This window comes from Chanodichthys erythropterus, chromosome 19 (assembly GCF_024489055.1).
Source record: "Chanodichthys erythropterus isolate Z2021 chromosome 19, ASM2448905v1, whole genome shotgun sequence".
NCBI classification, from domain to species: domain Eukaryota; kingdom Metazoa; phylum Chordata; class Actinopteri; order Cypriniformes; family Xenocyprididae; genus Chanodichthys; species Chanodichthys erythropterus.
The window spans coordinates 29,426,227-29,448,726 of NC_090239.1; the positions used below are offsets into that span (position 1 = coordinate 29,426,227).

At 32.5% G+C, this 22,500-nt stretch overlaps 1 protein-coding gene across 2 annotated transcripts in view; it reads left to right on the plus strand.

Annotated features, from left to right (window-relative positions):
• Nucleotides 1-22,500, plus strand: part of arid5b (AT-rich interaction domain 5B) — a 148,200-nt gene that overhangs the window by 5,695 nt on the left and 120,005 nt on the right. For both annotated transcript variants that reach the window (XM_067369684.1, XM_067369683.1), the window contains one exon: nt 16,384-16,618. In XM_067369684.1, the coding sequence (XP_067225785.1) occupies nt 16,384-16,618 (235 nt within the window). The remainder of the gene's footprint in view (nt 1-16,383; nt 16,619-22,500) is intronic.

The window sequence follows — 22,500 nt, forward strand, 5'->3', positions numbered from 1 at the left end:
GACTTGGCGCTGAACGGGAAAACGCGAACGGCGCCGGACGCAAACTAGCAAACACACTTGTGCTGCGCCTGCGTCGCATTGCGCCGGGTGTATTATGGGGCCCATGGAGTGGGTCAGACATGATTTTGATCGCTTCATTAAGTTTTCTTTTGTAGAAAGCCTTTCTTTAAAGTGAATTTCGTTTTGTAAAAATTGAATCTTAATTTTAATCAATGTTTCATCAACAAATTGCCTGGATTTAATAAATAAGAAGCAAATATATTCATGGATGCGCGGGCGCGATCACTTGATCTGGAGCGCGTCTTATATGCTAAATGAACCGAAACTCAGCATAGGCTGCTTGACTCACAGACACGAGAAAAATATCTATAGAAAGCTCGAAATGTCTTCTTTTAAACGAAATAATTAAAAACTAAAAGAAATGGGCTACTCTCTGATTATGTAATCCGAATGAAAAGTGCATTCTGCACATCCACTGCGAAGATGATGAGAGTCAGCAATGTCAACTTCATCTTTGCAGCCGACACTGATTTAGAAAACATTAGATTGTAAAAAAAAAAAAACACAAAAAAAAAAAACAATCAAAATGTCTCCTTGCTGTTTTTTTTTTTTTTTTTTGTCACATTCATAATTTCTTTTGCCAGTTCTTTGGCAAGCTTTATGCTTGCGCTTGAGTCCTATATAAATGCTAATTATAATATTCTCTCCAGTATTTAAGTAATTAAATGTGATAGTCAACTAATGGCTTGAACAACTTGAAGGAGAAAAAAAAAACTTATAGGCCTATTTTAGCATGTCAAAGGGTAGGCTATTCTGATTTGAGCTCGCGCTCTGCTCGCATGCTCACACACACTGAACTTTGTGCGATTGCTTCGGAAATCGGCAGGTCGAAAAATCGTGTCGTATAGCCTATCACCTCGTCCGTGCGATTTTCAGATAAACTCACTCGTGACGTGGACATACGATCTTCTGACCGTCAAAATTCGCACCGTGTAGCCTAGACCTTCATTTACAGAACGAAATATGAACATCAAAAGGTAGGCCTATATGATACAGTACAACTTATAGAAGAGCATTGTGTCTCATAGGACATTTCCCTCGGGAATTGGGATGTCGCGTTTTTACCTGTTGGTTAAAAAATGAATGGCCTAGCCTTGATCACAATCCGTGCGATCAAGCTAACAAAATAGGCTAATAACATTGCAATAATTTTGACTTGAAATAAAGTTTGATCATTTTGACTCAAGACTCCGCTTTAAACTGTGAAACTAGCCGAAAACCGTGGGTTCATTCACACACAAAACTGACATGATTGCGATTGGCAATAGTGTAGGCTACGTCAATCGGTCCACCTGTGGGGAAAACTTGCGATTTTAAACTGCTTTATGATAAACATTAATATTTGTCAATGTATTTTAGCAAGCAGTTCTGTAAGAAGGAAAATCATGGTCTCTAAATTGAATCTTGAACGCACACGCTTGTCAACATGAGAAATAGGTCTAATCTATAACCTTTTGCAATACAGAGTATAAAGTTGTAAAAAGTTTAGTAAAAAGTTAATAAATTGTGGGGTCTTACCATACTGGTATCCCAGATTTCAATATTTGGTGGTTTAAATGCCTGCTTGAGGTCTCTGTGAAAGTTTTAAAGCAGTTTTTAAAGCAGTCTTCTGTGCCGCTTTCAGACCGGTCACGTCCGTAACGGAAAACTGTCACATCCGTAACGTTGTTTTTTCCTCATTAATGCGAACACGAAAAATGAAATAAAATTATTATTTTATGCTCTGTGGAGAGCCAACCCTTCTTCATTCGGTGGGCATTATTACTTTTGGTTTGCTCAATGTAATTCACAGAATTCGTAAAAAATATGTTGTCACCCAAAGCTTAGTGACTTTTTTTGTCACGTCCGTAACGCTGTATATTTTCCTCATCTAAAATATAAAACAGTTGTATAGTCTGACATTTTTCTAATGTCTGGACTCCTTTAGTAAGGGGTTATGAATATACAAATAGACGGTTCAATATGTTGCTATTAAATGCATTCTTTGAGCGTTTATATTTCAAGTTTTGACTCCAAATGTCATGTCCATAACGCTGGAATTGCCCATATATATATATATATATATATATATGATAACTGTGATAACCAGAAATAGAAGATTGTAAATATTGGTGATTTTATTTCTTATCACTTTTATTATATATATATATATATATATATATATATATATATATATATATATATATATATATATATATATATATATATATATATATATAATATATATATAACCAATATTATTTTTGACTCCACACGTTTTGGTTAAAAACAGTGTTTTTGACAGTGTAATGTAAAGCTTTCCCATCCATTGTGCTCTACTGATTATGTTGCAATTGCTATTTTAACAAAGCAGCACAGCTGCGGTATTACATGGGTAATGTAACAAAGTCTGTACCTGTTTTATCTTGCACTGCTCGTGTAATCACCGATCCTGAATACAAAAAGACAATCTGCTGTGTGTGAACCTCAACCATTCTACTGTCCTCCCCCCGTGGAGTGGAGGATCAAATAGCCTTTTCAAAATAATCAACAGGTTTTCTGTGAAGCCCTGTCAAAATGTCAAGGTTACTTTGCTGAATTATTATCAATATTAGGTGGAAACATAAACTGTTGCCGGGATCGACCTTGAAAACATGGTGTTTACACAATGTAACAAGGTGTTATTGAGGAAAAGCATTAGTCTTAATGCACTGTTTGTTCAGTTGATCAGAGCTCTGTCCTCTTTCCAACTTGCCACCGGCCTCCCTCCCTTCCCCCACTCTGCAGCAATGCCAATTATTTGCTTTTCAAATTTATTACGCATTCATGACTGCTGATCTTGAAACGGCCTGGGAGATAGGATTACTAACCAAGGACAATGCTCCACTCTTAGGATATACTTTACAGTTTTGTGAATATGCTGCATACTGTTAGTTCTTAGTCATTTTTGGGACGAATAACTAGTTTTTGAAGTAATAAGTTATAAAATATGCTTATTAACATACCATACACTCTTAGAAGGAAAGGTTCTATGTAAAACCTTAAAAGGTTCTGTCAGGCACTTCATATATAGAACCTTTCTTCCCACCATTTGATCATTTTATGGATTAAGTTCATTTTTAATGAAATTATATGCATTAAACAGCTTGTAAACATGCTTTATCAGTAGAAAAAATTAAACAACCCATTAAAAATGAAATGATCTATCTAGGGCTATGTGATATATAGACACGATAAAACGGTAGGAATTTGTCATCCGGTTGAGATTTTAGTCTATCGTCCATTATTGTGGTTACGCTCTCACGTGAAGTTGTTGTACTGCGCTGTCACAAAAGCTTATCATTTGCATGCGTTTTCAAGCATTGGGGTTTAAAAACAACTGATTTTAAAACATTAAACCACAATAATCAGCGAAAGAGAACTCATTTCGGTAGATACACGCGCTGTCTGAGAGATGGTTCCTGAGCGAACACACCTGAAACACATGAATATAAAGCTGCTGCTCACAGAGCGTGCAAGTACTGAAATGAGTGCTTTTTGCCACCCTTTTGGTCTTGAAATGTCAAATACACACACACTTATGTGTCAAAATTCGCGTCTTTGTGAGTATCCTCATAAACACAGTCGTTTATATATTTCTTAAGTGAATGTAAACAGTTGAGAAAGTGCATGTGTATCAGAATATTAGATCAGTGCATTCAGTCTTAAAATATACCTGCTGCCATCTGTGCCATTAATGTTAAACATCAAAAGACAAAGAGAAATCCTGACTGAATCACTTTTCTAACTTTAATAAGAATGTGTATTTCATTTATACTGTTAAGACTAATCAGTATTTTTTTTATACAATTTATGTAGTAGCCTGTTTATTTAGATTTTTTAAAGTAGGTCTATATTTTATTTGTGTCTTTGTTCTATTGTTCCTGTTGATTGTAATTAGTTTCTTTGTTCTTATTTTGTCACTGACTCTTTACTTGTCTTCAGTAAGCTTGATAGTTTTTTTTTTTTTTTAATTATTATTATTTCGTTAGGCTAGTATTAGTTTTTGTGATATTTTGGTGAGAAGAATTATGAAATTTCACTGGTATCAAACATTTTTATATCACAAAAACCTAATTTAAAGCAAAAATAATGATATATATCATTATTGTGAAATAAAATTACTTATATCGTGATATAAGACTTTGATCGCCCACCCCTATTTGCAACTATTTAAGACTATTTCTCCTTATATAGAACCTTTTTGGCATAAAGGGTTCTTTAAAATTGAGTCAAGAACTTTAAGGGTTCTGAGTTGAACCACATTAAACCACTTTTCTAAGACCGTACTTAGTACTAATCAGACAACATTTGGCCATAAAACTGTGTCTGATTGGCCGATTAATAGAAGTATGTCAGTTCCAAAATGTACCCACAGCCTTTTTTAGAGAATGGTGTTCCATTTTCTCTTTGCAGTTGCATTATAGTTAGAGTTAATGTTGTGTATTGGTGTTCAATGAAATTATTCAATGTTGTGTGCATCTTATTTGTTGTAATATTGAGTATGGAGTGTACTATTTTTACACGTCTTAACAAGTATTGTGTGAAAAAACTGTGAAGAATGTTCGCAACTCTTTTGTGCATTCCCAGTGTAGTTGCTAAATGAGACATGGTGAATTTAAATAACAATGTGATTAAGTGTCAGCCAAAGCACCTGCAGTAATGTGAGCTTCACAACTCGGCAGCCTCAGATGCACTCAGCAGATTGTCCAATTAAATTACATTTGCATTTGCAGCGAATAACCCAAGCGACCGCTGATAAAGTTAATCAGCTATCATAGAAACTGCCATGCATTTGCAGAGGCTACACTATGCTGGGTTAATAGTACAATAACAGACATGTTTCATATTTACGAGAAGAGAGTCAGTGGATGGGTCATGACCCAGAAATGGGGCACATATTTGTTATTATGGGGTCACAAAGTGCATTCCAAAAAACTGCTAAATGTAGACGGAATTTAAAAATTGCAATTTAGTTTATTAGTAATTTTAAAGTACAACTTAGAATTTAATCATGGATAAGTAGGGTAGAACAAAATACACTTAACTTTTAAAATGTCAAAGGAAATGCAGCATTTTTATAGAAATGTAAAATACTAGTCAAATTAGACAGATTCTGAGTTTGCATCCACAAAAGCTACAGAAAAAGCTAGAAAATATTACCTGCACTATTGTATATTAATGTGTTGTTAATGGTTATTTTGATATTAAATAATTGAAAATAAAAAATATAATTAAATAATTTCAATGATAATGTATTAATAATTAAATATGATTATATATATATATATATATATATATATATATATATATATATATATATATATATATATATATATATATTTTTTTTTTTTAAATAATTTAATTATAATCATTTTATATTTAATCAAATCATCATTTTAAATCATCAATCATTTTAATTTAATGAAATCATTTTAATTATAACATTTTTATAATTTATTTTAACACATATTTTTATTATTATATATATATATATATATATATATATATATATATATATATATATATATATATATACATATGTGTGTTAAAAAAAAAAAATATATATATATATATATATATATTATTTTAAAAAAACTTATAAAAATGGTTTAATTAAAATGATTTTAATTATATATTATTATAATTTTAAATTATTTAATTGTGAATAATGTCTATATACAAACAAAACAAAATAACCTTTTATAAGCATGATATAAGCATTATATTATATAATTATACTTATTATATTATTAATACAATAATTATAATTCATTTTTTAATTATATATTATTAATTTCAATTATTTTTAAATTAAACTGTAAAAATGTGTGTTATTTTATCTAATATTTTTACATACATATATGTGTGTGTGTGTGTGTGTGTGTGTGTGTGTGTGTGTGTGTGTGTATATATATAATATATATATACAGCTATGGAAAAAATTAAGAGACCACTTAACATTGATTTCTGAACTTGGAGTGGTCTCTTAATTTTTTCCATAGCTATATTATATATATATATATATATAATATATATATATATATATATATATATATATATATATATATATATATATATATATATATATATATATATATATATATATACACACACATCAACGTATTTTTTATTAATAATTATCCCATATTATGTTAATAAATGTAAATCTTTTATTTTTAATTTCAGTCTGAAATGTATTTATGCACGCTAAATTATTTTTGGTACAGCGTTGAACCGCTTAATGTTTATTGTAAATGCCTGAAGCAAATTTGGGAGCCACTGATCTGACAAGTTCCTCTGAATCTATACTGTTTGAACATTTGATCAACATTCTGTCTTATTTGAATGCTCAACTGCGAAGACTCGGCAATGTGCTAATGTTTAGCGAGCGCGTGTATGCAAACAGGAAGGTATGCGAGAATACGGCTGTGTGATAAAACAGGGCCACTCTGCTGTTGCCTTTTTGTTTCTACACCCAGGTGATGTAATTTCCCCTCTGGCTGGGGTTAGTCATTCATTAGAAGGATAGCAGTGGCTGAAACAGCAACAGGCCTGCAGTGATCTCTTTCTGGCAGCCGGCCGATAAAATTTAACACTTAGAGTTTGTGCCTAGAGAGGGCAACATAACACTCCTGTGAAGACGTGCAGTTTTTGATTTTTTTGAATCGACTGTTTTTGCCCTCCTGGGCCAACAAATTCTTGGGCGTACAGTCTTACTGTACTCTCTAGCACTGGCGTTCAGCTCAGCTTCACACGGATCTGTTTGTTTCTAATTATATTTCCTCTTGTCTTTTATCTTGTTTAATCTGTCCTTAAGCGTAAAGCTTTTTTTTTCTTCTCAGAAATAAAGATACAGAGCTACTCCCTACCACAGCAAATATTTCAGTTATGATAGTATTTCACAGAAAATATGTGTCATTTTAAAGGGAGGAATTGTTTTGGCAAGAGCTCAGCACTGCTCTCACAGTTTTTCAGGATTTAATTGGACCCAGTTGTTCTAGAGTCCCTTAGCTCGTAATATCATTGTTTTAGTGTGTGTGTGTGAGAGCGAGAGAGACAGAGGGGTTTTAACGCTGTGTCGACAGACTCGGCGCTGGCAATACTCTTGAACAGCATTTATGTTACATGGTTTATAAATAGATTTCCATATCAGATTCCAGCAAGCACTGTGCACTTTGTCTAACAGGCATAGTTTGCATATCCATAAGAAACCTCCAGTACTGTGCATTTACAAACCGTGCGTAAGGAAAGATAATGGCTGCGTGTGCAAATACGCTGGCAAATTTCCTCTTCTTGAGTGCCAGTAACTTCAAAGGATCCAGAGAAGGGCGCTAATGTCTTATTAGTTGCTTCTTTCAGCTGTTATTTGAATTACAAACCTGGAGATTCGGAGTTGTGCAGGAAGCACGTGGCAGAGATCCAGACACATTTCTGCTGCCTGGCATCAGTCCATGTTTGTGTTTGAATCCTTAAGACATATTTATAGTTCAAATGAAATCAGCACTCCTTTTGTTGGTAACATTCCGTAACGTGTTATTTGCTTTACTGTGGCGGTTCACGTTAGGGATGAGCAAAAGTACATATTTTCATAATTGACTCTGAGGTGACTAGGCAGACTTAAAGAGATAGGCCTAGTTCAGTCGTATATGAATGTTCTGTTTTATGTACTCACCTGTGTGTCTTTATTTGATGTTTGGAATGTATACAGGCAATATAAAATCTTTTTGAAAGAAGTTTTTTTTACTGTATTTTTGATTAAATAAATGCAACCTTGGTGAACATAAATACTTTTTTCAAAAACATTACAAAATCTTCATTATTCCAAAGTTTTGACAAGTAGCTTAAAAGGAGATATTTAGCAGAATGTCCAAGCTGCTTTTTTCCTTAGTTGTGGTTACATTTTCCATTTCTCAATCTAGCACTATCTGGATTTTCATGTGAGAGCTAGAGATGAAACGGTATGAAAATGTTGGTCACACTTTAATTTAGGTCCAATTTTCACTATACGCTCACTATTAACTATGACTTCTGTCTCAATAAACTCCTAATTACTGCTTATTAATAGTTAATAAGATAGTTGTTAAGTTTAGGTATTGGTTAGGATTAAGGGATGCAGAATATGGTCATTAATATGTGCTTTATAAGTACTAATGCAACAACTAGTTCACTAACTAAACAACTAGTTAATTTTGAGAATTGGACCCTAAACTGAAGTGTTGCCAAAATGTAATAGTGCAACTATAGTGACCAAAATGATGGTTATTAATATTATATTATTGTTAAAATGTGCTGGAAGTGTTCAAAATTACTCATATACACACTGAAATAATTTCACCAAGTTTTATGTCGAAAACCAACAAACAACAAATACAGTACAATTAACATCACTTTTGTTTGCATAAACATTACAATAATTAAAAATGAAACATTAAAAATGATGGCTGTATTTTAAATGAATAAAAATATTGGTTGGGTGACTTAGTGTAACTTTATTATCTACTAATTACATGTTCAAATAAAGTTTTGGCCAAATAAATAAATAAAAATAATATATATATATATATATATATAATTTACAATAAAAATTCTATTCGATTTTCGCATCGGTCTGAACAAAAACAGTAGACAGGCTGAATGAAAATGTAAATCCACTCTCTGACAGTAGATGGCGCTTATGGAAGAGCAGAAATAGAACTGTTTCCTGTTTGTAGATGAAAAGCAAATGCCATCAAAACTTTTCTGAAGGCAGGTTCCCCCTTTATACGTTCATGTAATTCAATCATTCACACGTTCTTTTATATAATTTCTCTCAGCACTCTGCCATTCCGACATGTTTTCACACAAAATAAAACTTACGCTGCGTGTTGCGCCTGCATGAATCTGTTGTTAACTCTACTTAATGCTTACAGTATTTACCAAGTTTTTCAAATCGCGATAATCAAATATTGAAATACTAACCCGAAATACTTACCTTCGGAAATGTTTTATCACGGTCAAACCAGTAACCGTTTCATTCTTAGTGAGAGTGAAAGATTTTCCTATGCAGATTTCTCAACAGGTTCAGATTGGACATGCAGATTCAAAATATTGACCAACAGAGCTGTTCTTCATACATCGCTGCACAATTGACAATACACAGTGGATCTTGTTGCTCTCGTAGTTTCGCCAAAATGTACTTAATGTGAACGTACCTTTACAGTCAAAGTGCACGGGGACCAGGGACAAGCTTTGTCACCATTCACTTTCCTTATTCAGTTTTTATTCCCCAAAACTATCACACACAAAAAAAACTTTGGATTGTGCATAATAAGCAACATTATTTGCTCACGAATTGTCTGGAAAGGTAGATTTGGAGACTTTAGCGTGCTGGCACTGGCAGTATAGCAGTGTGCTGAAGCACAACATACTTCACAAAGCCTCTTTTCGTCTCTGATTTTATTCCCTTCAAAGAACGGCTGCCAAAAATATTAAGTAGGGAAAAAGAAATTGAGCTAAAATAGTCCACCTTGGTTGTTAATAATATAAGAATAATAGCAATCGCTTGTTAAAACATGATTATTTGAACTTTTTAACCCCCAAAGTGTGGTTGACATTGATATTTCTTGTTTTTCTTTAACCTTCATCTGAGCATTACAAGCAAACATTTGCATTGTCTCTCAAACCTCTCACGTTTCATGACAAATGGGTTTAATTTTCTAAGGCGGTGTCATCATATTTCAGAGCGGCCCATTCTGAAGCAGCGCTGCACTTCCACGTCCAATCAGCGCGCCGCTCGACACATTCAAACAAACGGCTTTTGTTGGCGTGTTGTAAAAGAAACTGAATTAGATTCAGGAGAGATTTCAGTTGCACATCTGCAAGTTATTTCTGAATCAGTTCATGCCTCTTTGACAGCGACTGTGCTAATTGCAGCAGGATGGAACCGTGGGTCTCGTCTTCAGTGTGAATGTGCAAAACAGACGTTTAATGCAACACTAGAGTTTTGAGATGAGAAAATATACAGTGACAATTTGTGTCTAAACTTGGGTGCTGCTGAATGCCGGTGATGTTGTTAAGTTAAGGATTAACGTCTGTAAAAGTTTACCTAAAGAGAGCAAGCAAATTTATTTTGAAGCTGATAATGTCAGTTTGGTTTATGCTCTACACATAAAGAAAATAATCAAATGAGATAAAGTAGCTTTCATTTGTTAAATATTTATTTCACTAGATTATCCAAAAATAGGCCTTAGCATAAGGTAGTTTAATATATAAATGGTTTGTATTGATAAAATGGCTTTATTGTGATTATATTCTTTTAGCACGATATAACATTCATAAATTATATAAGATTGTGTTTGTAGCATTAAGTCAAGCGTGCTTCAGTTGTAATAGGAATATTAGTAAACTTGTTTACAACAGCTTTAACTGTGAACAATTAAGCAGTAGCTGTAGCCTTAGCTGTTGTTTACATGCGGACATCCAATATTAAGGGGTATTAATAGAATGTTTTCATAAACAGAAGAAATTATTAACATAAGATTGAATTGTATGAGTGCCTTTCCTGACAATATATTGTAATATATTAATTAAAATCTGCAGCCTGGTGCCATTTTCTTTGAGCCTTGGCTAGGTAAAATATTTCGAATATTTATATGTTCATAATGATATTTATGGTGATATTAAGTTTCCTAACGAGTGTGTAATTAGAATGTTTTGATTTATATTTGAAAATGAAAGAATTTAGACAAGAATCATGTTTTAATAGCATCTTATAATAGCATTAAAACTTCATTGATTTGCATCATGCCATTTTTTCATGTATTAAAATGTTGTGGTAAAAATATTTGTAGGTAAATTTTATTTATTCTGTGTATTAATTTGCATATGAATGGAAATTATTCAGTATATGTCTGTCTGTCTGTCAAAGTGAAAAGTATAAAAGTAAAAAAAAAATGAGTGTACCATTTTTCTAAGCTGTATCGCCCAGTCCTAGTTTGAATTCAGAGTAAGATCAATTATTCAAGCTGAATACTTGATTTAACTTTTAACTAGACTTAAAAAGACTTCCTAAGGATCCGCGAGGCCCCCTTTTCACGTTAGCAGGTCAATAATTAAATCGACATGCAAGCAGGTGTACAAATCTGCGGTGACCTGGGGAATTCTTGAGCTGACCTCTGAATCAGCGGAGTGAGACGGGCTCAGCGTGATTCTGGTTGAGGGGTTTGCAGTCTACACCCCTTTGCTCTGCTTCTTAAAGACCCTTAAAGTGTAATAAAAAGGAGGCGAGTGTTTTTCCAAAAGTAATGCAAGGAAACCTGTTAAAGGCTTTGATTGATCTTTCTCTTAACATCACTTAATAGAAGGTAAATGCAATCTGTTCAACTTTTTATTGTTTTATTTGTTTCCTCCTAAATTAATTTACACAGTGAAGTAATATTTCAATCAAAGCAGCAGGGTGCAGTCAGAGCTTCAAAGCAGCGGAGCAGGGCACATGATCTTATAGTAAAGTTTTGCTATGTCGCCATCAGGATTAACAGTGTTTGACCCACTTAGTTTTATAGACGTGTGAAAACAAATGCCTCTGCGCTCAGATGGTCATTATGAAGAGGCTAGATTCATTTTTCTGCTGCAGACATTTGGAGTGTGCAATGTAAAGGGCTGCATGTTTTCTATTTACACCTGTAGTGGTTGAAAAAAAGGTAATTGAAATGAGTGTTTCTCATAGTTGCAATCTAACACAGTACCAAAATTAAAAGTTAATGAAAGACAGTGTTAAGTGACAATCCTATATATATATATATATATATATATATATATATATATATATATATATATATATATATATATATATATATATATATATAATATTTTTTTTTTTTTGTGTTGTTTTGTTTGTTTTGTTTTATTTTATTTTATTTATTCCATACTTACTATGCACAATTATATAGTTAGTTGAATTTTATTGTTTGAATTTGAATTGAATTTAGTATGTTTTTCTTTTTCTTGGTGTGTTTATCCTTCTTGCTTTCCCATATTTTATTTTATTTTATTTTATTTTATTTTATTTTATTTTATTTTATTTTATTTTATTTTATTTTATTTTATTTTATTTTTGTTTGTTTTATTATTTTATTTTATTATATTGTTTTGTTTTATTTTTTATTTTATTTTATTTTATTTTATTTTATTTTATTTTAATTTATTTTATTTTATTTTATTTTATTTTATTTTATTTTATTTTATTTTATTTTATTTTATTTTATTTTATTTTATTTTATTTTATTTTATTTTATTTTATTTTATTTATGCCATCCTTACTATGCACAATTATTATAGTTAGTCGAATTTTATTGTTATGTATGTATGTAAGTATTTAGTTTGTTTTTCTTTTTCTTGGTGTGTTTATCCTTCTTGGTTTCGCAGATTATATTTTATTTTATTTTATTTTATTTTATTTTATTTTATTTTATTTTATTTTATTTTATTTTATTTTATTTATTTTATTTTATTTTATTTTATTTTATTTTATTTTATTTTTGTTTTGTTTTGTTTTGTTTTGTTTTGTTTTGTTTATTTTATTTTATTTTATTTTTGTTTGTTTTATTATTTTATTTTATTTTATTTTATTATATTGTTTTGTTTTGTTTTATTTTATTTTATTTTATTTTATTTTATTTTATTTTATTTTATTTTATTTTATTTTATTTTATTTATGCCATCCTTACTATGCACAATTATTATAGTTAGTCGAATTGTATTGTTATGTATGTATGTAAGTATTTAGTATGTTTTTCTTTTTCTTGGTGTGTTTATCCTTCTTGCTTTCCCATATTTTATTTTATTTTATTTTTGTTTTGTTTTGTTTGTTTTATTATTTTATTTTATTTTATTATATTGTTTTGTTTTATTTTTATTTTATTTTATTTTATTTATGCCATCCTTAATATGCACAATTATATAATTATTCAAATTTTATTTTTGGATTTAGTATGTTTTTGTTATCTTGGTATGTTTATCCTTCTTGCTTTCCCATATTTTATTTTTACTTTATTTTATTGTTCATGTTATTTTATTTATTTTTTATTCTATCCTTATTATGCCCAATTATATAATTAGTTGAATTTTATTGTTTGGATTTTGTGTGGGTTTTTCTTTTTTTTTCTTGCTTTCCCATTTTTTTGGATCACAACCCACAAGTTGAGATCAACTAATTTCTACTGCAATATTCTATGTTACAGTGAAATGCTATGTAAACCTAGAGGAATGCGTATATATGCCCTGTTGCGAGTTAGAAGGAAATCTCAGATAACGCATTCATATCCTTACATTAGCTGCTTTTATTAAGGCCAAACCCTCTTCTTGGTAACTTTATAAACCTTTTCATATGTTACGTTTAAGTACACTGAAGTAAAGTTCCATTTTCATCCTATTACGCTGTCTGTGCGAGAGATAAATTGTTTGCTTGACAGCATGACAATGGGACCTATTCTGTGGAACTAAGAAAAAAAAAATCTGAAACCTAAAAAGAAACAGCCCTACTTAAAGAGGACGTAATTAGACATGGTCTGTTCAGCAGAAAGTTGTTGCTGCCTGCAGATCTGGCAGAATGAATGGAGAGGAAGCAAAGATATGAACTATATTCCAGTGTCGCAGAGCAGGTATTCCCTCTGATCTATGCTCGCCTTTATTGGGTCAAGCTTGGGAAACGTTGCCAAACAATGTGAAGGAAGCATTTAGTGAATTTTCTCAGCATGCTGTACGGTCAGTCAAAAGTGCATGATCCAGAGCTCTGCCAAATACGAACGCATCTGTTCCCCAGATTCCCTGTATAACTGGGACTGTTCTGTTATCCCATGCCAGGTCACAAGCAAAGCTCTTGCTTCACTTTTATAAGTGAATAATGTAAGTGTGTTTGGCAAAGTCATTGTAATGTTTTAGTGCGGTGACGCATTAAAATGGAATTGCACTCCTAATTACAACATTTTGAATTGCAACTTGCGCAAGATATATATTAGAAGGAAGAAATGACTGTGGTTAGAGTTGTGCTATTTGTCTGGTGCCTTAGACTGTGCACACTGAACCCAATTTTTTAAAATCCCATCTTTAGGACTGTCCACTACGGTACCAAAATTTCAATAGTCGGTACCAATACCATAAAGTTTTGTGGTTCTGTGAAAAAAGTTTTTGTGGATAAAGTTTTGAAAAATTAAGTACTTAAAAAACTATTTGTTCGTTATCACTGTCAGTCATCACAGTTTCCGATTCAATTACGCATTTAAATACGGCTGTCAATCTAGAAACTTTGCAGTGTACTTAGCAGCATGAAAAACTAAACTAAACTTGTCTTCAGATTGTGAATGAGTAATGAAGAGAAGAACTAAGGCTGAATACTTAGGCCCGGTTTCACAGACAGGGCTTATATTAAGCCAGGATTAAGCCTTAATTCTAGGGTACATTTATAAAAGCCACTTAAATGCCCTAATTGAACTACTGTTGTGCATCTTGAGACAAAACAATGGCACTGACATATTTTAAGATATGTCAGTGCAAGTTGCTTTCGGTTAAAACAGCTCAAACATGTATTTTAGCCCAGGACTAGCTTAAGCCTGACCTCTGAAACCGGAGGTTAGTGTGGCTACTGTGCTAGATTAACTGGGACTTGTCACAGCACTTACATATTGTTGTTCTTTTGTTGGTTTAACTGCTTCTATTGGTAAGTTGCTTTGGACAAAAAAGGTGTCTTTGAATTTCTTATTTACATCATGTTTACACTTTGTTGGTTACAATGAAAGGATTGGCGAGTTTGCGGCCTACATTGAACTAAACAAGAGCTTGTGTTTTCAGCGGTGTCGAGTGCATTCTGATTAACTTAGTGACTAACACCTCTGATAGGCCATTGCGTTCACGCGCTCAACAGATATAATTGTGATTGGCTACAATGCTTAACACTTCAAAAACACACTGTAAATAGAAACCTTTGATGCTCAGAGAGTGCTCTAACAAACACAAACAAGAGCATTTGAAAGCAGCCTCTTTTCAGCAGGTACAGAAAATACCGGGTACTCGGTACTACTGGTACTGCAGAAATGCTGGTCAACTTTTTTTTTGTACTGATTGGTACCGGTAGTACCGGTACATTTGACAACGCTCCCTATTGCGCCACATTGTTGTTTTGCAAGTAATAAATATTTGTGTTGAGTCAAATATTTGGTAATGAGGTCATTACGATAAAGAAAAGTAACAATATTTTAACAATTTAGTTCAAAGCTCATGTTCTAAGAAAAGTACACTTTGTATTCATGTTGGTTTTCAGATGGTTTATAAACTGTTGCTTTCACTATTGTTTTCAAGACACGTTCCAGTTTAATGCATAAACATGGTGTAACCATCAAGTAAAAAGTAATAACATAATTTAATGAAACCTTGAATCAGTGGACACATCCTAATCATTATTTAAAATGTTTTTAAATATACACTATGGTCAGAAGTTTGAAATAATTAAGAATTTTGAATGTTTTTGAAATAAGTCCCTTTTTTTTACCAGGGCCACATTTATTTGATCAAACATACAGTTAAAACAGTAATATTTTGTGAATTTTCAGCATCATTACTTCAGTCTTCAGTGTCACATGATCCTTCATAAATCATTTGAATATGCTGATTTTTATTGATTATTATTGGTGCTCAATTATATAATAATAATAATAATAATAATAGAAACAATATTAATAATAATATCAGTGTTGAAAATAGTTTTGCTGCTTAATATTTTTGTGGAAAACGTGAAATACGTTTTTGCTGAATGCAAGTATTAATTTCTTTTGGAAATAATCTTAACTTGCCCCAAACATTTGAATGGTAGTGTGTCATGGTTTACACAAAAATGTTAAGCAGCAAGAACTGTTTTCAACGTTAATAAATGGAAATGATAAGAAATGTTTCTGGATCACCAAATTATCATATTAGAATGAATTCTGAAGGATCATGTGACACTGAAGACTGGAGTAATGATGGTAAATTGTAATAATATTTCACATTATTACAGTTTTTTGTGATTTTATTTATTTATTTTTTTATTAGATAAATGCAGCCTTTGTGAGCATGAGAGACAATTTTAAACGTTAAAAATTATTGCCAACTTTTGACCAGTTGTGTATTTTAATTTTTTTTTTTTTTGGTTAGTATAATTACGTAGTTTGGTGGCCCACAGTTTGGTGAATGTTTTCATTCGATTTGGAATTTAAGCATGTTTTGCCTGTTTCCTCTTTCACACACTTTCACCACACCTGTGTTCTTCCTCATTTTGTATTTTTGTTTTGACAGGATGAAGTTATCGCCGTCTCAGAGAAAGTCATTGTAAAGTTGGAGGATCTGGTGAAATGGACAGTGGCGGATTTGTCGAGTTGGAAGAAGGGTCTGCGGGCCATACCCCTGAAACCCACCGTGCTGAAGGAGTTCGGCAAGAACGGCCAGAGAGAAGCGCTCCACAAATACAGAGAGTCCACACTCAACAGCGGCCTCAACTTCAAGGACGTCCTCAAAGAGAAGGCTGAACTTGGTATACAGCATGATTTTATACCTCACAGTTCCTGTTTGGCACATGACACCACATACATGAGACGTACCAACTGGGGTAGTGGTTCTGGGGTTTCTGGGCATACATCTAATGACCTGCTATGAACATGAAATTAATGAAAGTTTGGAATAATGAAGTTTTTTTGTTTTGTTTTTGAAAGTAGTCTCTTATGTTCAGCAAGGCTGCATTTATTTGATTAGTAAAACAATAATATTGTGAAATATGATTACAGTTCTATTTAAATAGAAGTCTAAAGTGTCACATGATCCTTCAGAAATCATTGTGATCCATACTCAAATGATCCATATTCAGAAATCTAATATGATGATTTGGTGCTCAAGAAACTTTTCTTATTATTATCAATATTTAATAAAACGTTTTTGCTACTTAATGCTTTTTTGTGGAAACTGTGAAACTCTATTATTTAAAAAATATATTTTTTATTCAGCAAGGACATTAAATTGATAAAAAAGTAACAGTAAAGAGATTTATAATGTTACAAAAGATTTCTATTTCAAATGCTGTTCTTTTGAACATTCAATTCATCAAAGAATCTTGAAAACAAATGTATCATGGTTTCCAGAAAAATATTAATCAGCAAAAACTGTTCAACGTTGATAATAAGAACTATTATTAATAATTGAGCACCAATAATAATTGATAAGTGAGCAGCAAATGAGCATATGATTTCTGAAGGGTCATGTGACACTAAAGACTGGAGCTAAAAATTCAGCTTTGCAATCACAGGAATATTACATTTTAAAATATATTCAAACAGAAAACAGTTCTTTTAAATTGTAATAAGATTTCACAATATTTCTATTTTTACTGTATTTTTGATCAAATAAATGCAGCCTTGAAGAGCATAAATACTCTCTTTCACAAACATCAACTTTTGACTGGTAGTGTATGTGTTCAAGTAACATTTGAGAAAATAACGTGTTGTTTGTCGTGACTGCCTGCAGGCTCTGGTAATAACACGGCTTGAATGTTTCTTTTTATGAGCGTCAAACCTATTTTTTTTTTACATTGAGTAGAAACTTAAGTGATTGTACAAGACACAACAAGAAAGTGTTTGAGTATGACACTTGTTTAAACAGGCAGGGTGTCGCCCCTGTATTCATCTCCCTCTGTGCTTTTTCCTTCTTTGGTTGTTTGTGTCTCTCATTAACTGGGAACAATATGGTGTATAAATGCTCATTAATGTGCAGACGGATCACACCCAGCGTGATTACGCTTCCCGTGTGATTGCTCGGTAAGGATCTGATTTATCAAAGCATTATATGGTTCGTCTTAGCTCAATTTTGGCAATCAGAAACCCTTATAAAAACAAAACATTTGCTCATACTTTGTATATTTTATGTATCATAAACAGAAATGACCGTGATTGCTTGATGGCTCAGCAAAATGGGGCTTTACAAAATTTTAATGCAATTTTTATTGTGTCATTAGACTAATTTTTTACCCTCCTTCCCTCATTCTTTTGTTCAGTGTTAATGAAGTGTTTAGAAAATAGCTTGACGTGAAACAGGAAATTTGGGCAGGACATATTTAAGGACTAAATGCCTTGTTAAATATCCAATAGGCTTTAGTTTAATCAAAGTTGTAAACATAATGTTACTTGGTAATGCTAGTCAGAAGCAGATGAGCTGTGGTAGAGCTATTCTCATTCTAGAAGGCATTTGATTGGACAAACGTTTGGTTATGCCCCTGAGTGCAGGATGAGTCCTCGATATTCTTGGTCTCTTTTCCTAGAAGAGAAAAAGCATACATTTTGAATGCATTTATCTATTTCAGTTTATTCTGTCAATGTTGAGGGGTAAAATTTTAACAAACGGTTTTTAGATTTAAAGCTAACAGACATGGACAAAAAGCCACAGTTAATAGTTATGTGATAAGTTTGTTTATCATCATCTGAAATCTTCACTGAAGTGGCATTTTACTTACTTTTATTAAAGAGTTAGTTCACCCAAAAATGAAAATTCTGTCATTAATTACTCACCCTCATGTCGTTTCACACCCATGAGACCTTCGTTCATCGTCGGAAAACAAATTAAAATATTTTTCATAAATTCTGATGGCTCAGTGAGGCCTGCAAGATAAATAACACTTTCAATGCCCAGAAAGCTACTAAAGACGTATTTAAAACAGTTCATGTGACTACAGTGGTTCAACCTTAATGTTATGAAGCAACAAGAATACTTTTTGTGCGCCAAAAAAAACAAAATAACGACTTTATGACAATATCTAGTGATGGGCGATTTCAAAACACTGCTTCATTAAGGCTTTGAAGCTTTACAAATCTTTTGTTTAGATTCAGTGGTCCGGAATCACGCCCCCCCAGCGGTGAACTTTTGAAATTTCGAAACCCTATCATGTAACAAATCCTCGTTTATTGAAATCATGTGACTGGAGCTCCGAATCCAGATTCGAAACACAAATGTTTGTGAAGCTTCATGAAGCAGTGTTTCAAAATCGTCCATCACTAGATATTGTCATAATTTCATTATGATAATTTCGTCGTTATTTATTTTTTTAGTTTTTTTTGGCGCGCAAAAAGTATTCTCGTCGCTTCATAACATTAAGATTGAACCACTGTAGTCACATGAACTGTTTTAAACACATCTTTAGTAGCTTGAAAGTGTTAATTGTCTTGCTAACAATGCAAGCTTTGACGTTTCGAAGATGAACAAACATCTTACGGGTTTGAAACGACATTAATGACAGAATTTTCATTTTTGGGTGAACAAACCTTTTAAAAGGTTTTAGTGAATGATGTATGTAGTTATTACAATAGTATTGTTATATTGGTGAGTGAAAATGATAAAAATGTAATTGTTCATTTAGTGAAAAATAGTGTGGGAAAAACATGTATTTATTATTCCAAACTAGATTTTTCTGAATCTGGATTCCTGTGACTGAAAGAACAAATCTATAAAGATTTGATAGATATAGATCTATAGAACAACACTTAAAGGAAGGAAAATATCAAGATAACTGTTTTAGCTATATCAACCAGCCCAGGCAGTCAGAAAGGCCAACCAGGGATTCTGCTGGATTGCAGAATCCCTAAGAATCCATTTTCTGTGCATAGCATTTAAATCAGTTCTCAAGCAGGTTAGAAGGCATTCAATGGCTAAATATACATATCACCCCCTTCAATTTGGTGGATATAATAATTATGCAGCACTAGTGGATGGATCTTTTTACTTTGCCAGTTACTGGAATTTGCATACTGCTTTGTTTCGAAGCATGGAGGCAAACGTGCTCTCAAGTGGGCTGATGTATGAGGTTCCTATGAGATAGAAGAATCAATAATGGATGCTTTGTCACTGTTGCTTATGTGCAGGCTACAGCTGTGAATGACAATCAATAGCTGCACAAAAAGATCTGTGATTTATTCGCTGTCAGTCTTGCAACCTTATTATTTCTTTCTGTATTGTAAGTGTGCACATTTTTGTAATGTTAATAAGTCGCTTTTTAATGAGTATATATGAGAGTGTTTGTGTTGTCGGGATGCTAAATGGATTTACTCTGAGTACCTCGAGATCCACTTGGTAAGCAAAATATTCTGGCACAGAACCACTATAATCTGTTTGGATTATTCGGAACAGCAGCTTTTTCACAATGAGACTTACTCTGTCAATTAAAAAAAAAAGAATTTTTGTTGTCATTTACACACTCTATTGTTCCAAACCCATCTGACTTTCTTTCCTTTGTGGAACACAAAAAGTGAAATTTGAAGACTGTACTGGCTATTCTTTTCCATGGAATCACAATGAATAGAGACTGGTGCGTTCAAGCTTCAAAAAGGACACAAAAGCACCATAAAAGTAGTCCTTAAAGGGATAGTTCACTCAAAAATGAAAATGATCCCATGATTTACTCACCCTCAAGCCATCCTAGGTGTATATGTCTTTCTTATTTCAGCCAAACATAATCAGAGTTATATTAAAAAAAAAAAAAAATCCTGGCTCTTCCAAGCTTTGTAATGGGAATGAATGTTTTTTTTTTTCGAAGCCCAAAAAAATGCATCCATCCATCATAAAATGAATCCATATGGCTCCAGGGGGTTAGTAAAGCTTCTGAAGCGATGTGTTTTTGAAAGAAAAATATCCATATTTGTAACTTTATAGACTATAATAACTGGCTTCTGGTAACGACCGAACGCAAGTCTAGTTCCGATCGAAGACTGACCTCTAACCCAACGCAAGAGGTATTGACAAACGCGGAAGCGCAGAGGATACAGCAAAAAAAAAACACGGTACCGAATTAGAAGTCTAAAATGAGAATTTTTAAAGAGAAATGTCTTGAGTTTGTTGCTCAGCGCTTTTTGTTTGAACAAAGAGAGGCGTCTACTCTCACCTAAGATTGCGCTACTTCTATATACTACGTCACACGCCGGAATTCGCCATTGATTCACTTCAGAAGGCTTTTATTAACCCCTGGAGCCATATGGATTACTTTTATGATGGATGGATGCGCTTTTTTTGGGCTTCAAAAAAGAAATAAAAATGGTATCATTCACTCTCATTATAAAGCTTGAAAGAGCCAAGATAATTTTTAATATAACTCTGATTGTGTTTGGCTGAAAGAAGAAAGTCTTATACACCTAGGATGGCTTGAAGGTGAGTAAATTATAGGATAATTTTGGGGTGAACTTTCCCTTTAAGTCTTTTGAAGTCATACATTGTGTGCCAAACAGAAATGAAGTCATTATTCACTGATAATATCCTCCGATGTGTTGTTAAAGTCGTCATGAAATGAAAATTGGCCATTCTTATTTTTTATGGAATATTGCAGGATTTATTATAATTGATTTATCCACACTCAAAAAAATGAATTGTTGGATTTACTTAAAAAAGCAGTGTCAACTGGTTCCACGCAACTATATTGAGTAATCTGTACACAAATGACAATTTATTTAGTTGTATATGAAATCTGACAAAAAAATTGAGTAAATACAAATCATTTGAATTTTTCACTGTTACATAATATTTCTATGTGCAGTTTACTTAATAATGTTATGTTAAATGTATAAAAGTTTATGTATGGCGAACACTTAATTTGACTTAATTTACCTTATTAAATTAACTATTTGCGCTACAAAATTCTCATTGAACAAACTCAATTTAAGTAAAACTGATAATACTCATTTTTAGTAGAAACAACTTTTAAGTAATAGTTTTTTAAGTAATGCGAACAATGATGGTTTGAGTGAAACTAACATCAGTAAAAGTTTTTTGAGTGCATGCACATCCCCCTTGTAGCGACACCTCTTCTATTCTCCGATGTTGTGTTTACTGGCGTGAGGGCGGGGCAACCTGTCACTCACATGAGATCAACCAATAGCAAATCACAACGATCTAACTATCCAATCATTTCCCGTTGGACAAAATAATGCCCGCCATTTTTTTTTTCTTGTTCGAGAAGACATTTTACTTGGATATACGTCACAATAGGAAAGAAAAGACAACTTTCGTGTCATGCCGACTTTAATCGCTTTGACGGAATCATTGAGTTGAACTCGTGAATAGAATCAGTCCAATCTTTTGAAGCTTCAGTCCCCCTTCATTGCAACTGCGTGGAAAAAAAGGGCATTGTACATTCTTCATAATTTTTCCTTTTTTATTTCACAGAGCAACAAAAGTCATAGAGTTTTAGAACAACATGAGTGTTAGTAAATGATCACAGAATTATCATTTTTGAGCGAACTATCCCATCAACTGACCTTTGGAACGTCCTTTATTATTAAAAGGTGCAATACATTTTCATAAATTTAAATTATTTATTAACTTATTTGGTTTTTAATATGAGATCAGAGGTTGTTATGAAACAAATTTGGACTGAGGAGAATGATTCAC